This window comes from Onychostoma macrolepis, chromosome 19, assembly GCF_012432095.1.
Source record: "Onychostoma macrolepis isolate SWU-2019 chromosome 19, ASM1243209v1, whole genome shotgun sequence".
Taxonomy (NCBI): domain Eukaryota; kingdom Metazoa; phylum Chordata; class Actinopteri; order Cypriniformes; family Cyprinidae; genus Onychostoma; species Onychostoma macrolepis.
Genome location: NC_081173.1, coordinates 15,713,087 through 15,731,179, shown reverse-complemented (window position 1 = coordinate 15,731,179; position 18,093 = coordinate 15,713,087). Strand labels below are relative to the sequence as shown.

The 18,093-nt window shown below is 35.5% G+C and overlaps 1 protein-coding gene across 2 annotated transcripts in view; it reads right to left on the bottom strand.

Moving 5' to 3' along the window:
• Nucleotides 1-18,093, bottom strand: part of sfpq (splicing factor proline/glutamine-rich) — a 33,856-nt gene that overhangs the window by 480 nt on the left and 15,283 nt on the right. The window contains exon 10 of one of the 2 annotated variants that reach the window (XM_058754593.1): nucleotides 14-16,666. In XM_058754593.1, coding sequence (XP_058610576.1) covers nucleotides 16,547-16,666 — 120 coding nt within the window. In that variant the 3' untranslated portion in view covers nucleotides 14-16,546. The remainder of the gene's footprint in view (nucleotides 1-13; nucleotides 16,667-18,093) is intronic. The other variant, XM_058754594.1, reaches the window with a different exon arrangement.

Here is an 18,093-nt window from a genome sequence, read left to right as displayed (position 1 = left end):
GGCGAATGCTTACCCATATTTCAAAGTGTATGATGCTGCTTAACCTCCTTCAATCACCCGAGGCACCTGCAGTGAGAGAAAGGCAGTGAGGATACAGAAGTAAACCATTATACAGAGTCCTACCTTAACTGCTTTATATGACTAGCTTACAGCAGGCTATTATCATTAACAATACTTAATACTACATATAAAAATGGAAAACATTTGGTAAAAGTTTGAGTAGTCCTTTTATAACTAAAGTTGTTTCAAAAAAGAAAACCCCTATCATGGAAACTACTCAAGCACATAATGGTGAAATAAATGGTTAGGTATATTGAAGTTAAAGCTAAGTCACTTTGTTTCTGAATATACAGCTGAAGAGCAAATATTACTTCATCTCATGCAGGAAGACTTTGTTACAGTTGCTGTACAGCTCACTAACTGACAAGGTCAATGACACTTGAACTCCATACAGACAACACCTCAAACACAATCCCAAATTTGTAACAGATGTGTTAAAGATCTGCCTCTCTGAGGCAGCCACTAGGTCACAAGGTTAGTTCTGGCATCACACTCCATAGAGCTAAAAACTCATGGCCCATACTAGAATTATCAAAATGACAGATTGGGGCCAAGATGAATGGATCACAGTGCAGATAAACAGACATGTACACACATCCAGACAATGCTGATCCAGCACTATAAATGTTGTACAAAAGCACTCCGATCATCCACAGGAGCAGGAATATGCACACACTCAGTGAATTTAGGGCACCTTTAATACAGTCTGTTCAGTAACATGGCTGCGATACAATGCTGGAGAACGAGTCACTGATATGAGTGCAATACTTGTGAAGTATAAAGGATCACAGCAGATTTGGGAAAACACCAAATAAATGTATTTTAAAGCACCGTCTCGTTACCCCGAGTATTTCCCACCCAGTCCACATAGGGAGGTTTGTAAAGAGTGGAGGCAGCATTACTGTGATATCCAAGTAGTTATGAAGCAAACAGACTAGTTAGACTGCCAGGATTGAGAAGTGAGAAGGAGAGAGAAAGAACCATTTACACTGCCATAAATACATTTCTGCACCATCAAGACAACAAACGTAAAGGCTATCCAATATAGTTTGTTGAAGACTACAACAGTTGATAGACGAGGTCTAAGCACTCAAGTGTTTGGAGGGTCTAGTATGCTTGCTGATCGCAAAAAGCACTTTTTGAATGGAATGAATGGAAATAGTGTAATACGAACACCACTCAAAATCAGAGCATCACTGGTGTAACTGGTAAATGCTGGCAAATAAATGATAAAAAGATACTTTTTAGATTGTTATTAAATTCTATTCAAAATAAATTCTTTTCAGGATTCTTTGAAAATAATGTTCAAAAGAACAGCAAGAATGAAAAAAAAAAAAACTATTTAACAGTGACCTGGTTACATGTACTTACTATACTACAGTAAATTATGCATTACTACAAGCAACGAACCCTAAACTTAACCCTATATTAATTCATATTACTTAGTATACATTTGTATAATTACACAGCAACAAGAACACCTTAAAATAAAGTGTAACCAAAAATGTGTCACTTTCCACAAAAAAAAAGCACCATTAAGAAATACTTCTTGAGCATCAAATCAACATATTAGAATGATTTCTAAAGCAGTGTTTCCCAACTAGTGTGCCGTGACAGGATGTCAAAAACTTCCCTTATCTCCATTATATTTTGTTATTGTTTTAAACCAGTGCTATTGGTTAAGATGTCGGTTTGTGGGTTTTACAAAAATTTAAATCAATGGAAAGCATTCAAAAGAGCTTGTGACTAAATCTCGTAACGCCACTGGATCCTCAAATTGTCAGTCAAACCTCATAACTCCATCCCACCTCCATTCAGAATGAGTGAAGTGCCATGATGCACAGTTTGAAGACAGAAGTCTTCTACTTTGCAATGCAAGGGTAAATAAAGTACTGATGTTTAAATACGTATAGTTTTTTTTTTTTTTTTTTACTTAAAGCTGCAGTCCTAAAGTTTTGCCTCTTTGTCGCCATCTCTGTTTGAAAACCTGGAATTGCAGCTCTGTGCGGAATTATCTTCCGTGCGCAGGGTTGTGATCCGGTGTTCCGGCACGGCTCCAGCGCGGATGAATCTAATGTTTTGAGGTGAATGTGTGGCTGTCAGTCACGGTGTGGGGGTCCTGTACTCAGGAATCAGATTCTAGCCTACGTCTTGGAATATGACCCAAATAAGAGTTCACCATATATTGCCATCTGAACAAGTAACAAGTCTGCCACGTTTGTTCTGCCCAACTGAGGAAAAAAGAATTATAATAAACGACGCTACCAATGATAATTAAATCTAACAATCAGTTAGCTCATATCACATCTGTGCAAATTATTATTGTTATACTTTCTCAAATTATTAATGTTAACATCAGCATTGTGTGCCAATGAGTATAGTGTGTAGATTTCAATTTCTGTACAATCTAATTGTCATACCATTTTAATTTCATGTTAAGAAATTCTTTTAACCCAAAAAGCAAACTACGATCCCTTCGAACTGGTTTTCTTTAAAATACAAAGCCTGTATAATCCCAGGCTATCTGTAATCAGAAGCACATTTAAAACTGGAATATATTTAAAACTGGAATATAATTTAAATTTCATTCACATGCGTTTCATAAACAATCCTTTCTGGATTACAATCCGCCATCAAAATGATGCATTTAATTATTCTAGCTGCTGTGAGCAAAGGCTATAAAGGTTCCATCACCTGCAGCATATAGATAGCCTATTAGCCGGAACAACTTTGTTTACAGACGTGACGTAATGACGCAGTGCCATGCTCGAACTTCCCGCGAAAACCTACCCATACCACTCAAATTAGAAAACATTATTATAAGCAAACTGTTGTGAATCTGGATAAAGTAAGGTGATAGTTTTGAATACTGGCTGGTTATGCACTTGCTCATATTGATTTTTTAACCCTCCAAAAAAAAGTGTTACAGACTGCAGCTTTAAGAAATGCTGTATATAAAGGGTAATATTTTTGTGTGTATAGAGCAGAGTCTTAACATTTTCTGTCTAGTTGTAGCCAACACACTTTTGTACGTTTTAAATATCATAGCGGTTCGTCTTCTATATTGTGAGATTTTAGCCAAATGTATTAAGAGAAACTGAGCGCTCATATAGCTACAATAAAATTAACCTGCAAACTGGTGAAAACGTGATGTTAATTTACTGCCCCAGATGTAGTCATTCTAATGATGGATCCATTTGAGTATGATTTTCAGAAATTACAAGTGCTGTATGTACGTTTTTGACTCTTCTAAAGCCAAAAAAATAACATGTTTGTAGATATTCAGGAAACATGTTATGTTTACATAGCCGTTTCTCTGAAAAATAATGCTATAGCCAGTAATTCTACTCTGAAATATGCGTTTCGGACAGATTCCAGGCCGGAATTGCAGTATCCATTTCAACCGGTAGCTGTCAATCTTACATACTGCACCTTTAAATGCAAGTGTCTGAACATATATGAAGCCAAAATACCAACTCTGATGACTCCATGTTTAATTGGGGAAGAAGAAGAAGAAAAAAAAAAAAAAAAAAAAAAAAAAGCTTACTGGTGTGCAGTGGGATTTTACACATCAAAACTGTGCCGTGGCAGAAAAAAAAAAGGTTGGGAAACACTGTTCTAAAGGATCATGTGACACTGTAGACTGGAGAAATGACTGCTGAGAATTCAGCAGTGGAATAAATTTAAGTATAGTAAAACAAATTTTAAATTGTACTAATTTCACAGTATTACCATTTTCACGGTATCATTTTCCTTGGTGAGCACATGACGTTTCAAAAACATAAATCTTCACAACCCCAAACTTTTTTGTAGTTTTTGCATGTATAAGCAACTGAACCAACAATTGTGTCAATGATTTAGCTGCTTCAGCTTAAATCAGGCAAAAAGGATATTTTGGAAAAAAAGAAAAAAAAAAGAAAAAAAAGAAAATTAAAAGCCCCACACTAAAACCATGAAACTTCCAAGTGCAGTTTAACTTGAATCAAAAGTGGACTAAAAATAAGAGCTTTTCTGAACATTTCTATTCAGATTCAAGTTCTTAGAACCCTAGCCTTCACCATAAACAAACCACATTTTTCCTGCCCAAGCAGAAAGAAAATTTAGCGCATCTCAGTACATGAAGTCAATAGTGAGAACCCCACTAAAGAGCACCTTGAATTTTATTATTGTACAGTGCTTAAATACATGATGCCTGGTGAAGTAGTGATGCTGCTGCTGTCCTCAAAGACAGCTACTGTGTGGAAGACATTACAGAGCAGCTGAAATACACACAAAGGGCGCCAAAGTACCAAACACATTTCAAATACTGCTTACAAAAACAATTCCTGCACCGTGAACCCATTTTCAGGAGTGTGATGCCAGAACCCAGGTAGTATTTCAACACGGCTGATGAAAGTAGTACTTTATTTGCATGGAACAAAAGACAAGATCACTTACCTTTTCCGGTGATATGCAAGCATACCTCTTGATGTAAAAAAGTCCAGGCTCAACTGTCCACTGATCTGTAGAACTAATCCTCAATGTTACCAACTGCTGGAGTCTGTGGGTAAGCTGGACACTGGCCCCTAATGCTCAGCTATAGCACCACCATTCACTCAATACACAGTACAGACAGAGACAAGCTCTTGTCACACTTGCTAAAATCTCAGGGGCCTGAAAAGGCAAGTTTCCACTGTATTCTGCCAAGGGGAAAAACAGTCTTAACCATAGAGTCTGGTCACACGATCAATGGCATATAGAAATTTATGGTCCCAGTGTATACAGTGCTAACTACATGCAGGGTGATGTCAAAAAAAAATTGGCAAATGTTATGTGATGTTCTGTATAAACTCCTACTAGACTATTTAAATTACAGAAACTAGTTAAGATGTTCTAATTAAAGCAAGGAACTCATTAACTTTATTAAATTAATGTGTCTTGAATTTTTTTTTTTTTTACACTGTAAAAAAATTATTCCAATGGCTCTAAGCTGGGAATGAATCAAATGTTTACCAAAAAAATAAGTTGTGTGTCATTTACTAACCCTTGTGTCACTCCAAACCCATGTGACTAAAGGTGCGGTCACATTTCCCATTGCTATTTGAAGTTTCGCACATTCGTCTTTTTTTTTTTTGAGCCATCTGAACGTGATCATTTTGAGGAAACTCTTAGCGGACTATGGAAACTTAATCGGTCATCTCTCACTGAATTTTACTACTTCAGATACACTACCATTCAATTTTTTTTAATTATAAAAAACAGGGTATGATTTTATAAGCATGCATTCAATTGATCCAAATTGAAGAAAAGTTACAAAAAGAATGTTACAAAAGTTTTCCATTTCAAACAATGGTTATTTTGAACTTTCGATTTATCAAAGATGACTGAGAAGAAAAAAAGCATCAAGATTTCCACAAAAACAATGGTTTTCAAAGTGATTTTTAAAAAAATGTTTATTCAAGGATTGATTACGGAGCACCCAGTCAACATATTACAATGATTTCTGAAGGATCATGTGTGGTAAACAAAACCACCTGTTTTTCCACACAAATTCACTGCATTGACCAACAGAATACTGCTTGGTTTATGTGAGCGGGGCTGTGTGCATCACTACAGTAGTCACAGACAATTGACCACTTGATTTTAAAAAACTGCGACTTGGAATATACTGTACATTTCGTACAGACTCGTATGGAGCTTGGAAAAAGCTGTCCACTTTATATTTGTGTAGACTAAAAATTGTGCAGGTTTGGAGTGACATGAGGGCAAGCAATTTTCATTTGAGTGACTTGTGCCTTTAAATGTAGTCTGAATTTAATCAGTGATTTTTTTCCCCCATGATTCCTCTTCTCCAAGTGTGGATCTGGACTGAAATGTTTATAACTATGGTAGTAAACTGTAGAGATAAATTGTAAAACAAAAAACAAAACAAACCCCCATTCCCCAACACTATCAAACAGGCACAATTAAAATGGTTTTCTTGCAGGACTTGGCAGACTGTAAAGTAATCATGCGTTGTGCACTTACCAAGCCTGGAGGTGTTGTGGTGTTCTTGAAAATTGAGAAGTCTGATAATTTTTTATCTTTCTGTTCCTTCCTGCTAATATCCAGGCAACTAGCTACAAGGGCTTCAGGTTGGAATGAGAACATCTTCCCATACATTCAAGGCTTTCATCAAAAAGGTCAAAATAATTTGAGAAGGTGTTAAACTAGGAGAAATGTATAAATATTCAGATTACTATTCCCATTTAATTCCTAGTCTCCAGTCGATTATAAACAGGCCTCCTGCCCTTGTCTAAAGACTGAATATTTAAGTTCATTTGAATAATCTAATTTGGGAAGACTAAGACTACAAAACGTCCGTTTTTTTTCTTTCTTTCTGACCATGCATAGCAACTTGAAAGCAGTTCCTCAATGCTTGCAAAATTAAGTATCAAGTATTATGTACTTGTGAATTTACCACTCTAAAGAACAAAAAAAAAAATCCAGCTGCCAACATCAAGGACAATCCAGAGCAGTTCTCATATGGTATAGCACTTGTTTCTTGAAGAATGCAGATTCTGCAATCACATTAATTAAATTCATAAACGAGAGGAAAAAAAAAAAAACTACCAATATTGCTACATAATTGGTTAACTCAAAGGTCCTTTTAATCCCATACTCCTCCTGAATTACTGAAAGAGCCCTCACTTAAATCAACATCTAAGAGGAAAAACAAAGTTTATGAATCCAATGCTATCTAGGAAATGCAGTCTGAAGAAAGTTGCACACAGAAGGAAGCACAGAATAGCACATTTCAATATAACCACAAAAATAAATTAGTGGCTATCCTACAATTATAGATTTAGTTACATTAATTATTCAATTTAGAACTATGGCCAGATTCACAAAAAAAAAAAAAAAAAAAAAAACACTTAGATTGCCGTCACTTTTAAGACCTAAAACTTTAAAGTGGAAGTGAAGCAGTCAGTCAAGTTTACATTTAGTAATGTCCACTTTATGTTCGCTCCGTAGGCCAATAAAGTAATATTCTTTACTTTTTGAACACTTGTTTAAAATGGAGGAAGACAAACTTGGAGTGTTGAGCCCATAATAAGTGCAAATGCTCAAGCATTTGAGCCTATACCGCGAGGGGAACAAGCTGTACTGCCCTTACATGTGGAAGAAGCCGTGAACCTGCTCTGGTTTGGGGTGAAGAGCGGGTCGGAAACAAATTGCATTTGCATGGACACTCCTAAAACAGCCATTAACATAATATTCTGTGTATTTGCTCAAGCAGACTAGAAAGAGGACTCAATTTGGTACTGCAAGATGGCGGTGCCCTTGCTCCAAAAGCTATAAAAGCTTTTTCTTTAAAAATGGTTACATTAATCATGTTTGTTGTACATTTTTAATTAAAGTGGAAATCACTTTACTAAATGTAAACGTGACTGACTGCTTCACTTAAGCACAGATCCATGTTGACACGCAATCCATTTTCTCCCAAATGTTTTCCCAAAAAAAAAAAAAAAAATCTAACAATGTTTAAATAACACTTGAAGAGGGAGTCATTTTTGTATTTGATGCAAAAGAGAACGGAATTTGTTATTGTGCGCCATCCGAGTGGCAGCTTTGTGTGCATGCATCAAGTGTGTACCCAATCGAGCCAATGACAACTCAGGTCAGCTGGCCAGAGCAATTTTCATTCTGGCCTCAGGACATTGGGTAGTCCTTACTGATGAGCCCTGGAAAGCATCCTGTATCCGAGTGTGCATGCTGTCATTAAACATCTATGGAGATTTAAGTTTAAGGGATTAAGTTTATTCTAGTTAAAAAGGTTTATTTAAAAGGATTATGACTTTTCATTCTTTTCAATTTCAACTCCAATTTTTCATTACATTTTTCAAAACAATATTTTTTTTTTTGGGGAATGTTTTTGGGAATGCAAAATATTTATAAACTTCATTCTTAAATAAGAAAATAGCAGGTAAGAAAAATTAACTCGTTCTATGAATCTTGCCCTAGAACTGTGCTAACACTGGTATTTGAGTAGTTAGCTTTCTAAAAACAGGGTTCTTGAAAGATGTTTTGAAAATCTGCTGTAAAATAACTACGAGGAGATGGCAAATTTAATACTACCTCTAATTTTATGACAAAGACGTGAGCAGCAACAATAATAATAATTAGTAATGGTGCAACACTAGTGTTGAAGCAAAATAAACAGTTGTTCCAAATCGGACAAACAAGCCAAAGTTTTGGTAAATAATTGAAGTTACATGCCAGAAGGTCATATTTTGTAGCGAATTAGTCTCGCATTATTCATTCTGCTCAAACACAGACAATCCAAACCAAATGAGGCGACATGACATGAAGCTGACATGAAGTGACCAACCATGATATGTATTAACACGGTGTTAAAGAGGAGATATAACTCCAAGAACAATGTGTAACTGATACCCCTTTTCCACCAAGGCAGTTTGAGTGCTGGTTCGGAGCCAGAGTCTAGTTTCAAGTCAGTTCTTGGTCTTTCGACACTCAAAGCACCAGCTCCGAACGAGGGAAAGTGGTTCGTAAGTAGCATCAAAACATTACAGAGCTAGAAGTAAGAACTGCTTGCATCAGGTGCTGGGGGCGGGGTTACCGTGACCAAAAGGACAAACAGAAACTTTTGCGCATCATATTTGAAATAACAGCTTAACACGAACACATTGGATTTGCCATCTTTGAACGCCGATGTAGGTTCTCAAAGCCATTAACATCAATAAAGCAACGTCCACCATTGTTGACAGACAGCTCTTTATGCTTTTGGACCGCTCCTGCGGCGCGTCTGTGTTGCGTGCTGATCGGTCTGCCCAGCTGCATCCAGAATAAGCCTGTTGTGTTTGGCTCTGCCACGTTAGCATTGCTAGAGGAAATTAAACGTATTCAGATGGTATATTCAGTGACTTTGTGGCGGTTCTCCATCCAATGGAAAGGCAAACCGGTTCTTAGAAGGCTCTCCAGTCGAACCACCTCCGAACTGGGAATAGTACTGGCTCTGAACTAGCACCCGGTTCATGCAGGTGGAAAAGGAGTAATACTGGCAGGGTTAAGGATGTATGGTCTACTTGCTACCAAGTGTCTTAAAGCTCTTGAAGACTTAATGGCAAATCCAGCGACTAGTTCTTCCTTTGTAGTTCTCACTGAAGACGCTTGAGAACTTGTAAATATTTCCAAGTGCACTGTTCAAAACCTAAACACCCTGATTCCTGGAAATTGAAAGCCAGTCAATCAGACTAGAGCCTTGTGTTCTGAAAAGCCATTTTTGCTATTGAGAACATTACGCATTAGACAGCTGGTGAACAATCCATTGGCATGCCATATAAAGCTGAAACTAATAGTGGATAAATGGCTAAAATCCAAAACAGTTCCAAACTTGACGATACTTCGGAAGTCACGAACAAACCTGTTAAGGAAAAGAAAATGTATAGAAAACCAACACAATAAACAATAACATTTATTCCACAATGTATCTCAGAAAATCTGCATGTGAAATTACCTTTTTCCAGCTCCATTCTTGATGTTAAAATTATCTAATTACATAAGCCATGCGATTTAAATAAGAAAAAATAAATACATTGTACGCCAAGAATTAGAGTCAACTCAAATATCATACATGGCTTTCAAATGAAGACAAATTTGATTTAATCATGCTACCAAATTTTCAAAAGGGTTTAAATTTAGTAAGAAAACAATGTAGAAGAAAATCAAATTAGTAGTCCTCACTCAAGGCAATACCAAAATAAAGTTACCTTTAAAATCACCTAATGCAGGAGTGAGAAGAATTATTTATTTTTTTTAAAGTGTAAAATTAAAAAAAAAAAAAAAAAAAAAAAAGGGTAGGTCTCACATCATGCAAAGTGAAATAAAATTAGTTAATAATAATAATAATAATAATAATAATAATAATAGTAAATTATGATAAATTACTAGTTATAAATGCATTGTTAATCCAAGTATTTGATAAATGTCAAATACAAATACAACATAGAAGTCAAGCTTTAATATAAAAATACGATGTGTTATAATTATGCTAACACAAAGTATAAGGAGTACAGTGGAGAACCATTATTAGCTGTTATTGTTAACTGACCTAGAAAGTTTTACAAAGATAAATAAAAAATACCCGTTATTTTAAGTGAAAGGTGTAAACTATATCTGAAAACTGTTTTATATAATAATGACAATACTATTATGTTATATAATAACAACAATAATAATAATAATAATTCTCAATTTCATTGTCTTGGCATATCGAAAAGTTAATTTACAAAGTAACAGTTTCAACTGCAGAACAATGAATCGATAATCCTATACAGACAACTGAATCCATTAGTTGGTTGTGGATATTATACATTCAAAAAAAGAAATATTGCTTTCAAGCAGAAATAAGTAGCAATATTTTGAACTTTTATTGGAGTCAACCACCATAACTAAAAAGAGACAAAGAAGAGAAATACACGTAAAAATGTTTTGAAATTAAATCGATAAAAACAACAAACAAAAAAAACCCCGCTACTTAAAACAAGTGTCTGTGTCCTGTAACCTCTACATAGGTAGTCAAATTTCACTTGTTGCACTTGTAGAACTAGGGCGGGGCAATATAGACCAAAAATAAATTTCTAAAATATTAATCAGGAGAATTCTATTAAAGTTCCAAGTGCTGTATGCCAATTAAGTGAACAAGTGAATCACATCTGCTTTTTAACAGCTGGGTTAAAGGCAAATTTTATCACTTTTTTTCCAGGGTTAAAAGCATCTTAAATGGCATTCCTCAATGTCATCTTAAAGCTGCAGTCCGTAAGTTTTGCCTCTTTGCTGCCATCTCTGTTTGAAAACATGCAATTGCAGTTATTTGCGGAATTATCTCCCTTGCGTGGGTTGTGCACCGGCACGGCTCCAGCTCGGATGAATCGAATGTTGAGGAGTATGTGTGGCTGTCAGTCAACGCACCGGTGTACTGTACTTAGGGATCATAGATTCTAGCCTACGTCTTGGAATAGATGACCCAAATAAGAATTTTCACCGGATATTGTCATCTGAACATGTCTGCCACGTTTGTTCTGACCAACTGAGGGAAAAAGCATTACAATAACTCTCGCTACAATGGTGATTAAATCTAACAATCGGTTACCTCATATCACATCAGACTGTGCAAATTATTATTGCTATACTTTGTTCTCAAATTGGTAATGTTAATGTTCTCTAATTGTCATACCATTTGAACCATTCATAAACAATCCTTTCTGGATTACAATCCACCATCAAAATGACAAATTTAATTATTCCAGCAGCTGTGAGAGAAGGCTATAAATGATCCACTACCTACAGCAGTGGTCTTCACTATTTTTCATGGGAGCTGCACTGATAGGGCAAAGTCAATCAGCGAACCACTTTTACCGCGAAGTATCAAAAGTTACATCCAGTCATAAATAGCATGTCTTTTTTAAATCAATTCGTCATCCCTGATATGCAATGCAGTGCAATCTAATATAAAAGGGGCTATCAATCTTTATCATTTACCAGTCAAATTTGTAACCGAGACAAGATGATTTCGAAAAAATAATTACCTTAATGCTGGGAAGACCTTAAGTTTTTTTTTTTTTTTTCTATACTAGCCCATTATGTATCGAACCATCCAAGTGCACATTCGGCGTTAAGAGCTGTTAAGATTAAAACCGGCAACTCCGCAGTGAGTCAGTGTCATGGACGTAGGACAGAGCAAGTTTAAATATCTTTTCTAGTCTATATTTCCATCTTGTAATGCCGCGGTTTTAGTTTTTTAAAAAAAAATATTAATTATTTGTAATAGAGCAGACACTATCTGACCTTGTCTACACCAGACGTGACAGTTGTCGTGCCTCGCCCCGCTGCACTAAGTCAGTCTACACTTGATGCAAAAAAACGACAGCTGCAAATAATTTGAACGCAGTGTCAGTACAGTTAGTCATAAATAGATCAAGGTATCGGTTTACTGATGGAGATTGTCGCATCGCGCTGCATACAGTGTAGACATCACTAGGTTCTATTGTCTTTTGTCGGATTGTGCCACTCACGTCTGGTGTAGACGCGAGGTTTTTTTTAATGGGTTGTTATAGCCCTGCTTGTTTTTAATGTTTTTATGAAATCTGTATTGACTGCATGATCATATCATCGTATTATTTACTGCCATGCGAGCCACAAAGTAAAGCTTGGCGAGCCGCTTGACGTGACGATGCAGCGGCATGCTCAAATTTCCCGCGAATTCCTACCAGTACCACTCAAATTAGAAAACATAAGCTTAACATTGTGAATCAGGCTAAAGTAAGGCGAGAGTTTTGAACACTGTACTTGAATTATGCACTTGCTCATTGATTTCAAAAAAAAAAAAAAAAAAAAAAAAAAGTTACGGACTGCAGCTTTAATATGCAGAGACAACTAAGTGAAACTACAAAGAGGCGTTAAATGTTCACTCCCTCAACCCAAAAACACTGCCATCACAATGGCACATTCAAAACATCAATGGTACGAGTTTGTGGAAGGATTATTGTTTAATCAAACATTGGAGGATGCACTGGAAGCATGCTTAAAGTCAACAAGTCAAAGCCCAAAAGTCTATTTTGTGACAATAGGGGCAAAAAAAAAAAAAAAGCTTCACCGTTGACTTCAGATTAAAGCAACTATATGTAAGTTTACACCATTGAAACATCAGGTCTAAAACATTCTGATGGTACACTGACTTCTAGTAAGGCAAATGGCTTGTCTTGTCCAAACGTCTGTTCTGGGAGTATGCAAGTTTGGTGAGTGGGTACAAAAGTCTGTGAAAAGGGCAGATTGCTTTATGGCTGCAACAAATACATGTGTACTGCTATCCACTCTAAAAATGACATGATTTTTTTTTTTTATAAAAATCACAAAAGAAACCCCACAAGACTACATAAAGTTGCTTTAAATGAATTAAAATCACCAGAATAATTTTTAGTTCATATAGATTCATATACAGCAAAAAGAAAACTTAAACCGCTGCTTTGTCCAGTATAAACTACAAAATAAGAATAATCTATGTTCTAAAATGGATTAGCAGAATTTGATTTAAACAGAGCACAGAAATTAACGTAATTGTGGAAACAAAATGCTGCATAAACCTTAAAATTTGCTTCTGAAATGGTGTGTGTACTGTTTTTTTGCTGAAACAAGTGGCTAAGAGTTTTCTAAAATTGCAATCCACAGTTAACTTGTTTTCTGCAGTGTAAAGACTTTTTTTTAAAAATAAATTTATTATAATTTATGATTGAAGTTATAACGGTGTGTGTTATAGGGAAAATTCTGGAACCGATCAGGGCTAAAGCCTGTTTTACACATACTTTGTTTGCAGTGCATATTTTTAATCCATGGCCACGTTAACAGGTGAAATCATTCACACTGCACTTGAGCACTGTTTGCGTGCAGCGCACACATCCGAAGCACGAGCACTTCTCAAACAGTTCCATGCATTTCCACTGAAGACTTGTTCCGAGCCTAAACGTGCTTCTTTCACATTTATCAACCAATATGCACAAAAATACATCAATGTACCCCAAACACAGCCGTTTGTGTCTTAAAGTGAACGTGAACAGATGTGAAAAAACGCAACGTAAAAAAATTTTTTTTAGATCCACCCGTGCGTTCGGTGTTAAAGAGACAGCAGCCTAACAAACGTGCTGCCTGTCATTAATGTTAATCAAAGAATAAAAGAAAATCATTCACTGATCTTGACAATATCATTCATAACTTGATGCAAATTAATGTATATAAAATTTATGAGAAGAAAACTATAGTGTTTTTAAACTTTTGACCCAATTTCTTCACCTGAAATTTCAGTTGGATTTATTTATGCTATTGCTAATTGATTTGTTTGTTCCCATCTCATTACTGACCGTTTACTTGTCTTTAACAATTTAATGTTTAAAATTTATTAGTCTAGTTTTGCTGTGGTATTTTGTTAAAACCATAGGCAAATGTTCCTGTGTAAAAGGCCTAAGTTATTCAGCTGCAACAGAACACTTTGTTAAACAGAATAATTATATTTGACATCTAAATGTTTCACTTAATTTTTTTTTTTTAAATCAGATTTTTAAAAATCTTATTAGAATCGAACTAGTAATTGATAAGAATCAGAATCGATAAACAGAATTGGAATCACATACCCAACCCTAGTCTGCAGCGATCATTCCTATTTTTGCTGTGCTACATGTGCTGAAAGAAAGTGACAGGGTATTATTCGCAGTAAAAATTAACATGGATTTTTACGATAATTTTGTAATTACGCCATAAATGCATATAATTAAACTGTTTCACAGTCAACACATGGCTTTTTGGGTAGGTTTACAGCAAGAAAAAGTGCGCGACGAGGTGACAATGGATTGCACTCATGCACATAGCAAAAACAATTCTTTACAACCAGTAGGATTGCTTATAAAGTTTTAATTGCAAAGAAAAAGTCGACTGTGTCTGTCAATGGTAAGTTTATTTAAAATGTTCGTGACAGCCTACTACCTTTGTACATAAAAGTAGGCTTTTAGGCTTTGTTTAAATGTTTTGCCACTTGCTCAAGCAACTTTACAAGTAAGTGCATTGAATTAGGGCTGCTCAATTATGACAAATCATATATCACAATTATTTTGGTCAATGTTGTGATCATGATTATTTAAAACTATTATTAGTGGGCCATATGACCAAAACTTTATATGAAATAATTTGAAGATGGTGATATAAATAAATATTTTCTGTAAATAAGGTTGCTATGACATCTACATTTTAGAGACCAGCGAAAATGTCACAATTCTCAGTCCCACAGCAGAATACTAGAGTAACTAATATTAGACAAAAAACATAATATAAAAATTAAACTGCCAGTAATAAAAGAGTAAAGGAACACAATGCCAGTAATAAAGCAAAAGAATACAATAGCATTTATAAAAAGAAAAAAGGATATACAAATGAAACAAACTGTGCTTTGTTTTTATATGCAAGTCTAAAGTAGCTATTCAGTTAACAGCCTACTAGAGAAATGTAATAACTTAAATGAAAAATAAAACGGCACAGTCTTCACTGTAAGAATTAAACTTCCTTTGTTTCTTAAAGCTACAAGAGTCCTTTAGTCAAGAGCAGTGAGTGATTTTGTATTTGTCTTTTGTTTGATTAATAATTGATTGAACACGTATTTTCATTCTCAACTTTACATTACATAACCGACAAGGGTTTACTTGAATAATCAGGGCCGCATTGACTTTTTTGTGTATTTGTCCGTTGAGGCGCTAAAAAATGTCTTCATATGTCCATGCTGTGTTCTGTCTCTGAGAACATACACGTTCTTTCACACTTTTAAAAACAAATCTAAAATCAACTTAAATCAAGCGCGTCCCATTTTGCAAAAGTCTCGTTAAATGATTTTACTGATTTGCACGTGAAATTGGGCTTTTATGGAGGAGTGAAAGCGCACCTCTGGAAAGGGGGCGGAACGGGCGCAATCATCGGTTCATCTCGATTACTGTATTTTCATAATCGTTGGAGGCCAAAGTCTAAATTGAATCGATTAAATGTACAGCCCTACATTTAAACACAATAATATAAACAATGTATTATTCAATGATTACGTCTATGAAAGATTGTATTACTTTCATGTACAAAGGAAAAAAAAAAATCGCAATGCTGTAAAAGCATTCAGTAACACTCTTTGGATTTTGAAATTGAAATAATGGAAAATTGTGTTTGTAGTATACATCTGATCAGTAGCAGACAGCAAACACATCCTATGTGAAAGCACAATGTGCCAGTGCTGCTTCTGCATCGCGTAAGAACCACACACTGGCTACATATGCACTGCAATTTAAGTATTTGTGAAAATTAACCAATGAAAGTCAAATTGTAAAAAAAAAAATTTTTTTAAAAAAGTCTAAATGTTTAAGCTATATTTCCAAATCAAAATGAAGACTGATATCGGACCATCAACCCATATTTATCTTAATAGCCAAGTTGTTCACAGTTAGCGATAAATTTGGGGGGGGGATATTGGTGTACTAGATATCTTACACGTGTCAGGTGTCAGATGTCTGACACTAAGCAAATTTAATCATTGTGCCAAGAACACCTGATTGGGGTTTTGGAAAACCAACTGCACTCTTTATTGAAAACGTACATGTAGTATTTTAAATGTGAATGGCACAGAACACAGCCATAGTAAGATCAGAACAATTTACAATATTCACCAGTATAACACAAGTAACATGACAAGGTAGACTAGTAAGAGGATTACATGTTGGTAGCACTAAGCCACTGCTGGCTTCAATGGTTTTATTAAACCTATTAAGAATACAAAATAAAAATAGGACGAAAAAAAATCTTGCCACAAATGGTATGAGTTTTCAGGCTAAAACTGCAAGAAAATTCTTTAAACTTAAATACATCAATTGCAACTCCAGAACCGAGCCTCTGGATTTCCACATACAAACTTTGATTTTAAAGTGCCAGATCAGAAGCGTGGCTTCTTGGCAGATCCTTCATATTCCTCACGGACCCTGCCAAATCCTGGGTTTCCAGCACCCATGCCCCTTGGACCCCCTGGGCCACCTTGCGGGAAACGCTCATTGCGCTACATGGACCATTTTCAGTTATGTATCAGTTGGGCATTTAGTTTTGTAGAAATTATGGAGTTTACATCCATGGGTAGGGGGGGAGAAAAAAAGCAACAAAGGGGTAACAAGTTCCATGAGTTCCATGAGTATTTTGAGCAAAGCATTATAAAAGTGGGATCCAAGGAAAACAATCGGCGAAACCGTTCCAACACGCAGATCCACAGGTGCCAGAGGTGACATAGGAAAAGGAAGAGAGGGTAATGTATTTATTAGTCAAATCCCATTACAATGCATTCCAATAGCGCTGCTGTGATAAATGCTGCAGGGAAACAGTTACTAACCCCATTTGCATGGGAGATTTTAAAGCAGAAATGCATTGGATGCCCCAAATTTATAATTATGGCAGGGAGGTTTGTACTTTAACACAAAAACCCTCTAAGCCATGTGGGCAATAACCAACATCTACAAAAAGGAACACAAATTAGTTAAGAATTATTTTTCTGTTTCCTAAAACTAATTTGTAATCAATTGTATTTACGAAGGGTTTTACTTTTATACTATTTTATAAGTATTGCATTTGAAAATGTGTTAAATGGTCACTTTTACATTCAAAGAGATTGAGATTTCAAATAAAAAAAAAGTTAATAAAATTGCAAACTGTTTAGCCATCACAATGTTCAATGTTAAACCAAGTTTCTTCAGTTTGTCATAAACAGCGTTTATCCGGTACTTGTCAGAACATGCAGTAGTGCTGCTGGTTAACTGGATGAAATGGAATGTCTGCAAACGTGAAAAACAGCATCCTGAGTTTGCAGTAAAAATGCAAACAGCATTTCTGTAAATTTACATTTAGTTTCAAAGTGTTCAAGATTAGCCCATCTATACAAAAAAGTAATGCCGATTTGATAGCCATATGCTTTGAAAGTTTTTAAAGAATTGATAAGTCAAAATTAAACACTGCAATTGCACATTGACAACTTGCAAAAATAATTGTCATTATATCTGCTTGCTGTGAGTCCAATTCTTTCAGCAAAAGAGGTTGACCACTTAAAGTCAACATGAAACTGCACTTGGCCCATTTTTCTTCCGTAAAGCAACATTTCAGTGAAACAATAGCCAACAAGGGTATTTATAAAAAAAAAAAAAAAAAAATTTCTCAAGGCAGGACTTTTGACTTCAATGCAGTCAGATTTAAAGGGGAGGGGAGGACTATTCTCCTCCTAAAAGACAACCAGCACTCATGAGACAAAATTTAGGTGGCCGTGAAGCCAACAAAGGCAATCATTTGAGAGGTGGAGCAAGTAATAAGACTTGATAATTACCCAAAAAAGTTCATATAGCCTACATAATGCACAATAAAAATGCATGAAAGCAGATGGGGTGCATTTTAATTTCATGTTGACTTCAAGTGTTAAATTTGAGAGATCTACTTTTAACATTCAGA